General features: G+C 39.3%; 1 protein-coding gene across 1 annotated transcript in view; it reads right to left on the reverse strand.

Moving 5' to 3' along the window:
- Positions 1–9,328, reverse strand: part of LOC307023932 (rho-related GTP-binding protein RhoN-like) — a 28,452-nt gene extending 19,124 nt beyond the window's left edge. Inside the window, exons 1-2 of the mRNA XM_079657628.1 lie at positions 9,000–9,328; positions 7,717–7,804 (exon numbers count right to left, since the gene is read on the reverse strand). Of these exons, the coding sequence (XP_079513754.1) occupies positions 7,717–7,804; positions 9,000–9,107 (196 nt within the window). The 5' untranslated portion in view covers positions 9,108–9,328. The remainder of the gene's footprint in view (positions 1–7,716; positions 7,805–8,999) is intronic.
- Between the last annotated feature and the right edge of the window lie 700 nt (positions 9,329–10,028).

The following is a 10,028-nucleotide window of genomic DNA, read 5'->3' on the forward strand; positions in this document are numbered from 1 at the left end:
TAACTTTGTAATCGTTGTGGCAAACATGAAGGGTCTTGTTTGGTTTTTCTGTGGTTTGGATATGCCTGTCGTTTGTCGTGGCCTCACCTTTCTATTCTCTCATATTGATCAAATTGAGCTTTTGGCATACATAAGAACAGGCACTGTACAGATAACAATGAGAAATAGCTAGGGTTGCAGACAACATACAGAATATATGATGTGTAAAGGGAGAAGGGTACTGACACTCTAACCCCTCCCCTCCCCCCCTTCACTCACTCCACATGTTACTGTAACTGTATTGTGGCTTTGAATATTATATGGCCATCCATCAAATTTTGTGAGAAATGGCAGCTTTTGTCACTGATGGTCAAAAAATTGAAAAAATTGGTGAGTGTTGGGAACTAAATAACTTTATAACAAGTTTGGAAAAAATAAAGACATCTAACTAAAGCTGGAATCTGACAAAAGATCTGCACACTGTGCTAAAAGCTCCATGCCATTTAAACACATTTCGATCTTTCAGATACCTTTTGGGCAAAGTAAAATTAATTAATAATGCTCAGATCTTTTAAAACAGCATGAGGATCTCTCGTCTGATTCTAAGCTATGAGAGTCTCTTCCAAAAGTCTCAAAGTTAGCACTCAGTGAGCCTCTTCATCCAGACTGGCTGTCTCTCTTAGACAGACTGCTCAGTTACACATGCCCCAGTAGCTGAGAGACAGACCTGTGTCTCCTGGGAGAGAGACTGGATACACATCTAGGCCATTGATTTCCAATGTGCCCTTGGTCTTCTAATGGACAGAGGAGAACAACACCAGGATGAAAACCTACTAACAATCATTCAGTTCAGCAAGATGTCTCCTGTACATGACTCTCAGCACTTAAAACCACTGGTGGAAAGTTACTAGTACATTTACTCAAGTACTGTACTTAAGTTACTTGTACTTCACTTGAGTATTTACATCTTTTGCCACTTTGTACTTCTACCCCACTACAATTCAGAGGTAAATCGTGTACTTTATACTTAAATGTATTTAATACCTTTTCAAAATTGGATTAATAATGTGAAATATGTATATAAGACTGTAGTTACACCTGGAGTAAATTCAAAATCTTCCCTGCAGAATACAAAGTTATCAAAACAGCTGCACCTCGACACCCTAATCATAATGCATCTATAATTAATTATAATTCAAACATGTAATATATATTATTCTGAAATGGACCAATCTGCATAATGACTAATTTTACTTTCAGTGCTTTAAGTATATTTTGATGCTTATACTTTTTCTACTTTTAACATTTTGAGTGTAGGACTTTTACTTGTAATAGAGTATTTCTACACTCTGGTACTTCAACCACCTCTGTTTAAAACTCACAGCTCCACGTTATCCTTCTGTCTCTTCACTGTCTCTATTTATATATTTTACCACTCGTCTAATCTCTCAGAGCTCTTACTCATACACTTACTCACACAAACATACACTCTCCTGTTAGTAAAAACAACCAACAGCACTTGGACTAGAAACCCAGTTCCCCCCGCTATCTGCACTTCTATCCAAAAAGCCTCTGCAGCGCTTCAACACATCGAGCGATTTTCTATCCTGTCATGGAGCCAGGTGCCTCTCACACAGATAGATGCTCGCTAGGCGCACATCTGGGTAGTGCTTTCAAGGAGCAAACATGTCATTGGGGTCATAAAAAAAGATGCTCATGAATGAATGATGGACTGTTAAAGCAATCTCAGCTACAGACTCTGTGAGATGGATAGACGGATGCAACAGGGTCTTTAAAATGCCAGCAATGTTTCCACAGTATTTGACCAAAAAAAGCTTTAGTGAGCGCAGGCAAACATCGGAAAAACTGATATTTTGTTTTTGACTTGTCAAGCCCTTTAGGAAGTATCGGAGAAGATTCCGGTTACATGCTTCTGAACAGGAACCCGCCTGGAGGGCAGGGTTCAAGTCGGCAAACCTCAATACGTTCCTTTGGTGTGTCACTTTTTAAGGAAGTTGTAAGAGTGCAGGTTGAGCCGGTTGGACTATTGACTCTTACCTCACACTTTCACATAGTCAGCTGTGAAACCTGCCTGTTTTGGATGCTTGTGTTTTAGTGACAAAAATATCCTTTTTGTCAGCCAGCCTCAGAGGAAAGAAAATACAGAGAGTAATTGAATTGCTTTGCAGTAACAGCAACATGCAGTAGTTCTTTATGAATACTGTTAACAAAACAACAATCCTGTGTGGAATTAAAATGTGAATTATAATGCTAACACAATATATCAAATGTGAGAATAGTCCTTTAATCTTTGCCATGACAGATCCATTTGCTAACACGAACATATGATCACCTTTCATTTGTATGGCAAACATCTCTAATGGCTTCCTATTAAGAACATAATGCATAACACATACTATTATGTCATCTGTTTATAATCTCACATAATGGCTACCATTCCCCACATTTTATAAATACTCAACATTGTTATTGTGTGATGTGCAAAACAAACGCTCGTTTAACTGGCTTTATAGTGTCATGCTTGAGTCATTAGAATGTGAACTCATAAAGTAAGAACAGGACATGTCGGTTTTAATGCCAAGTTTCAGACTGTCACACAGCATATCATTTACCTAGCATTCTAAAAATGTGATTTTCTGACATATTCATAATCAGCACCAGACACTTAATTAAAATGTAAAGGTCACCCCTGGAGTGTGTATAATAATCTAATGTGTGACCTTTCTAAGAGTCACATTGGCAAATTGGTTGATAATTGACCAGATGCTTGGGGAATTATACACAGACTAGAGTCCTTTTTTATTTTGTAAAAATGATTATTTATTTTCTGCCCATGAAGACAGATTAGAGTGAGTCATATGTTAACGGCCAAGACACACTGAGTTAAGGATGGATGCAGTGTGGGATTTTCAGAGGAAATGAGAAAAAGATTTATTGAGAAGTGGAAAAAGGACATAGAGACAGATAGAGAGACGAACAAAGAAAACGCAAGGTAAGCTTATCAAATGCAAGAGTGCTGAGAGGGCAGTGCCCCGATACAGTGGGACTCCTGACCTTGGCTCGGTGGAAACAGAGAGAAGAAGAAAATGGTCAGGGGGTGGCAGGCAGAGTTATAAAGAATGAAATTAAAGAGAGGAAGTGAAAAAGTGCAGAGAAGGGCAAATCAAGTCATGAAACTGTTATAGCACTCCAGGTCGGCTGGGATCAGATTTTAACTTCAAAATCTCGTTATTTATTTCATTTGTAGAACGAAGAACCCCTTCCACACAACTGCTGTGTCATCATAATCCACATTGCTTGCAAATCGAGACTAATTCGTTTTTGTGTTATGGTCGTCTGAACTAATAATTACATTTTGATCACTCCACAAGGCACATTGCACATAAAAACATTGCAGAAGCTTCTTACAAAAGAGAGTTTGACTTATTACTTTTGTAATTTGTTATGCGCGGAAATGATTTGGTTTCTTTTAAAGCGTTTCCCAACAGGCTTTTGATTTGGAATACACATTTTCAAGCGCGCAATATAGCACAGAATAGTAAAAAAGTGAAACTTATATGCAAATACAAAATAAGGTTAAGGGGGTTAGTATTTTAATTATGGATTTTTGGAAGAACTGGCTTCTAGAAAGACTTCTGAATCAACACCAACACCAACAAATCAACCAAGAACAACAACTCTTAAATCAGTATATCCGTTTGATTGTCAGGAAATGTAACCGGTTCTTGTTAAAACAGCTTCCGTGTCAACCAAAATGTACAAAGACAGGGAGGAAAGATTACTCGATCCTAGGAAAATCTCCCAGATAAAGCTGTCTGGCATGAACAATGCATGTATTACGAGATCTGAACCTAGTCAAAGAAAGTTATTTTCATTTGCCTGGGATCTCGCCAGTGTGAGGTAGGCCGAGTGGTAACATGTAGACAGAAAGAAAACAAAAGGAAAAACGTTTTTTTTTTTGCCTGTGTGTTAGGCGAGTTATTTCTTCTGATTGGTTTGGCCAACCTCCCAAACAGAATTGGCTAACATGAACACTATTTAGGACTGCTACATGAAGTCAAACAAAAGGGGAGTCCTGTCTGATTATCAGCCTGGGCAGAGTGTCATAACAAGGCTGGCAACTGCCCCAGGACCCCAGGCTACCAAGAGGCTGGAAAAATTCTCCAAATTCACAATTTTGCCGTTTCGTTAATTTTATTTTTGCAAATTGTACACTTATACTGAATACATAACTGAAACACAAAACAAATGGATATATTAGAGGCATTATTACCTCGTAGACCTCCTCTTGTAAACGGGAGTTAGAATCTAGCTCTAGGGCATATCCATTTATATTGTGTTTACGTGATGTTATTCTTAAATTAATTTGATTAAATTACCACGAATACTGCTGGAATACCAATTGCTAACTAATTGAGCAAACAGAGTGTTTTCAGAATCAGAATCAAGTTTATTGCCGGGTGTGTTTACACATACAAGGAATTTGCTTTGGTGTATGATGGTGAGAAAACAAGTTGTAAGAGAAGGTCAAAAATGTAAAAGAAAAAACAATATGGCATTCAAAAGAATAAAGGAAAATGTTTACACCCAATTAAAAATATACAAAAGGAATTAAAAACCTTAGTACCATGAATATTTTATGACTCACCTCAACCATGTTAAGCTGTGTTCTGGCCCTGTAGGGCTTTAACCCCTTGTTCCAGCACTGTGTTTGCATCTATGCCAGCTGTGCAACCTCTGGTCTTGAAGATGTTCAAATGCTCCAGGATATTTTCTGAACGAACCTTGAGCTGAGGCTGGTTTCTCAGCCGCCGTTTCCAAGGCCAATGATGCCCTTTGATGTTCATCTTGACACATCGTTGTTACTCTTAACCTTGACTCAGCGACACACACAACCCAGCATGAAAGAAAGAAAAGAAAGTGAGGAAGATTGAGAGAATAATGACCAGAGAAGTAGAAAGAGGGAGGAAATTGGTTTGGCAGGAAGAAAGAGAAGAAGAAGAAAACGAGTTTAACCTACGAGGCAGGGAGACTGAAAGAGAACATGTAGAGAAAATAGGTTGAAGTGGCGGAGGTCGGTGTAGCGAGATGAAGAATGAAGGAGACATGGGGCAAATGTTTGGCCACACAGCAAGTGCCCGATTAATTAAATCCACTGTTTGTTTCTGCACTCTGAGCAGGCAGCTCGGAGGCTCGTTCTGGCACCTTGCCTAACACTCTCACAACAACAGTCCTGATCTCCTTATCTGCTCTCCTCTAATCTGTTATCCACACAGGAGCTGTGGCATCATATCTTCAAATCTCAGATGGGTTTGTTTTCTTTTATCATCTGCATTTACGTCAGTCGGTGCTCTGAAGCAACACATCTGTTGTGTTCAAAGGAGTTTTATATTCAATTGGTACCACTTTGCTGCCAACATAAATCCAACACTCTCAGTTAAAGTAATCTTATTATTTATGTTTGAAACTAAATCCTGAAAGCCCCTTAATGTTATTGAGCCAAACTTCGCTCCCAATGGTTTGACTCTCCCGGCCATACAAAAACAAACTGAGGGCTAACAAACATTTGCCTGGCTGTCTGTTACGCATGCCTGCTGCGAATACACACAAACTCACACCAGCAGATGTATTTACATACTCAAACAATACTATGATTGCATAAGAAATAGCAAGTGTAAGTACGGACAGAAGGTAAACAGCCACTGTTACAGCAGCACATACACAGAACGGTCCTTGTAAACACGCCATGTGATTGTAATCCCCTCATTCAGCCGTTTGTTCAAAGAGGCAGGTACCAGGGGGAATTGTGGTAATACTGATGTAGCTGTCTCCTGAGATAAACCCAGAATAGCTCTGAGCTAACGCAAACAAAAAAATGTCTCAAAACTGGAGGAAGGCAGCTCAGGTCAGACATGGATCACCGGCCATAATCTTGATCGCTCAAAGTTTGTTTTTGACCGAAATCCAATTAATTATTTCAAAAACAGGCTCGCTGTTTCCCCTTGTTTCCAGTCTTCAAAGCTTATCAGCAGCTCATGTTTATGGTAAAAGATATGAGATTTGTATCGTTTTTTCATCACTCTGCAAGAAAGTGAAACAGTACCATCAAGTAAATACTACTTTCATTTTTTTTGTACGATTTTGTACAACACGTTTTAGATGGGAGAAGGAGACACACCTGGCGGAGATCTGCACTTTACTGAGTGCACTTTTCTACTTGATTTATAATTCAGATAATCAACCTTTAATAAATTCTGTATTTTGGCTGCCAGGTTGTAAAATAAATCCCTTTGGCTGGTGTGTATCCTCAAATAAACCCTTAGAAATATGTTTCTTATTAAGAAGTAATACCTTTCTTTCAAAGTAGCACACCCTGCCATAGAAATAGTTTAGTTAGTTAAGTAAAGCTTTGCTGAGAACACTTCTTCCATCTAATTCACACAGGTACACACACATTCATACCTTGGAGAGCTATGTCCACTAAATGTATCCTCTTTTGTACGCAGGAAGATTGCTTTAATATGACATATGACAATATGATTCACACGAAAACAATGAATAGAATGTTTTTGAGCTGGGGAGTAAATTACAGTTTAAGCATTCCTTTAGTGTAATTGTCATCCACCACACGGCTCATTGTGTATGTGTCTTTCAGAGTGTGTGTTTATGTGTGTGTGAAACAACCTGCAATTTCAGAGGGTGTTGTTCAAACACAGTGGACTGGCCTCACCCATTGCAAACCAACAGGCAGCGCCGGCCTCGGCAGCTCTTAATCTGCAGCTCGTCTAGCAGGTCTTTCTGCAGTCTGCACGGGTGGAGGTTAATGGAACGCTGCACATTAAAGCGTCTCACTGCGGTTGTGTGGAAACAAGTTTTTTGGGTGTCGTTATGTGAGTGGAAATTAAACAGGAAAAGGCCTTAAGGCTGACAAAAGGAGAACGATAGTTTATATGCCGAGACTGATAGAATCATGAATGTTTGATCTCCACAAACTGTTTACGTCTGGTTTCAAAAATGCTAAATCGCTGTCAGATGCAAAACTTGTGAGTCTAGAAATCAACATTATAAAACCAGTGAGAAGCAACCTCACAGTTTTGAACACCTGCAACAAAGCCTCCTCAGCACTACAAGTGAAAAAAAAATCAACATGTATTAACTCAAAATAACAAAAACCACTTGTTTTAACACTGGAAATCATGCCATGTTGAATTGATTAGATCAGGATGCCAATTTTAACTGTCATTAACGTATGCATGAATCCAGTTTGACAGCGTTCTTAAGGGATGATTATGATGTGACAGCTACTTAGAGGAGGCATGCGTTGAATGATAAGTTGTTTATCTTATCACAGAGCTGATATAACTCTGAAGCTGCTGTTCAAAACCAACAACGAGTGTCGAATTAACTCTAGGGGTGGTGAAAGGACTAAAACACTTTATGAAAGATATGTGCCTGCTAATGGGTAGCTCACATTGAATTAGTTAAAAACACATGAGAGTGTCATTCAGTGCTCCCCGCAGATTATCATGACACTCTCCTAATGGCTGCTAATGTTTTTGGCCCACAGCCCGGATGTTGCTCCAAGGAGTCAGATGCTTGCCAATCTGGAGCGCACTAACTTCTTCACGGGCCGGTGGTGCGGCGCAGCTCTCATCACGTTGGCATGATAATCTCACACACACAGAGGGGTGAAAGCAAACCAGAGTGTCTCCTTACCTGAAGTGTCCCACATGTTGAGCTCGATCCTCTGTTTCTCGATCTCGAAGCTGGCTGTGTAATTCTCAAACACGGTTGGAACATAATTCTGAAATGAGACACGCGGGGCTAAAATTAGACCAAAGCTCAGGGGAGTGTTGTGTACATTGTGGATTTTAATTGAAATTAAGATAATGTATCGTAGACAAGAAAAACATGAATATTTCAGTCAGCTGGAGTGCAGATGAATATCAGAGGCATGAGATAGTGTGTGTGTGTGTGTGTGTGTGTGTGTGTGTGTGTGTGTGTGTGTGTGTGTGTGTGTGGTGTGTGTGTGTGTGTGTGTGTGTGTGTGTGTGTGTGTGTGTGTGTGTGTGTGTGTGTGTGTGTGTGTGTGTGTGTGTGTGTGTGTGTGTGTGTGTGTGTGTGTGTGTGTGTGTGTGTGTGTGTGTGTGAGAAAGCTATATTCTGAGTTTTTAACTATTTCCAAATTCAGGAAAATAATGACCTATAACCAATAACACTTCAAAAGTTTCCCAAGAAATAAATATTAACCTTCAAGAATATTTTAGTCTTTCGTTATTTCTTGGTAACAGCTAATTATATTGGGCATTTTCGATTAATTTTCATCATAATACTGAGGAAAAGGCACAACCTCACAACAGACTTCATGAACAATTCCATCCAAAATCTAATTTGATATTGTCCAAAATGTCCAATTTTAATTAAACACTGCATGTTAATTGAAAATATTAAGGGTTTAAGTGCTGAAATGCTTTAATGTACTAGAAAAAACTTCCTTAAACTGATTTACAAGAGTAACTTGTTTCTGAATGATTTAATCTTGATTAATTTCATTATACGTTTAGAGTTTTTAGCATAAACATTATAACTGTACATGTATTATTGTCTCTCGGAAGTGTGGGTACAGTGTTTTGGTAAGAGGCAGTCAAGCTCTCTGGCGTTTGGTTTGGTCACAAAGTAATGTTTCAGTATTTACAGACCAGACTGATGCGCAAAGGCGCGCAGAGCCAGAGTTCAGGGCTCTGAATTGTCTCGAGTCTGAAGCCTGAAAATGTTTTTCAAGCAAATGTTAAGATAATCTCATATAGAAGGTCATTCACAAAAACACATATGAATACGTAAATAGGAAACATGTTGCTTGTCATCGCCCAGTTACCATACATTAGATGATAGGAGCAGGTTTTTAAGATTCGCTGGATATGTCCGGCTGAATGGATATTTGTTCACTCCGTGTGGTTGCTGGGACTTTACTCATGTGTTTATAATATACGGTTTCTTACCTCTGGGTACGAGTCTTTGGCAAAAACGTGGAGGAGAGCCGTCTTCCCACACTCCGTATCGCCGACCACCACTATCTTACAGCGCAGTAATCCCTTATTTCCCTCCATCGTGCACCGAGTATCACTGAGTGCGTCTGCTCTGCTGCCTACTTGTCATTTAGTTTAAAACTAGTGGAATGTCAAAAAGCAGCTCTAAATGTTCTAAATGTGTTCTCTCAGAGAACACGAAAAAGTCTGTTCAGATGTAAAAACTTCAGCAGCGCAGTGATGAGATGTAGTTTCAGTTACATGTTCTGCGTAATGCTGCGCTCCTCCGCTCCACCGCTGAAGTGAGGCGGACTGACAACAACTGTCAAGGCGCGTCACTGAAACGGGCTTCCGGTGGGATATTTCAAAAATAAAATACAATGTGCATCTTGTAAATGGGTAGCTAGCTACTACTTATTTGTCAGTTACACGCTAGATAAGAGGCAAACTAAACTTTTAACACATGTTGTGTGCCTGGGTACACCAAAGGGAGGCTGTGGCTCAGTGGATAGTGGACTTCGAATCAGGGGATAGCGAGTTCGAGTCCCACTGCAGTCTGCATGTCATTGTGTCCCTGGGCAAGACACTTCACCCCAAATTGCTCCTGTGGGGATTGCCCACAGTACTAAATGTATGTAAGTCACTTTGGATAAAAGCGTCTAACAAATGACATGTAATGTAATGTAAAAACGAATCAGTTGTATGTGTTAAACTCAAGTGTTCTTAAGAAAGACAGTAATACGCCCTCTAAATACTCTCACGACTAAGGTAGACATATTTTACACAAATATAAATAATGTAAACATTTATTATTACTGTTGTCGTTTTAGTTATTGTGACATGCTTTTATTTTACGAATAGAATGCTCGTTCTTCCGGTTTTTTCCTGGCTGTCTTGGTGTAGTGTTGAATCGTGACAGGCATTGATATCAATTGTGTCAGTAAACATCTCATTAAATGTGCATGCCTTATTTTATAGCATACATAAAAAACTGAGATCTTT

Source organism: Notothenia rossii (assembly GCF_949606895.1).
Source record: "Notothenia rossii genome assembly, chromosome: 11".
Lineage (NCBI taxonomy): Eukaryota > Metazoa > Chordata > Actinopteri > Perciformes > Nototheniidae > Notothenia > Notothenia rossii.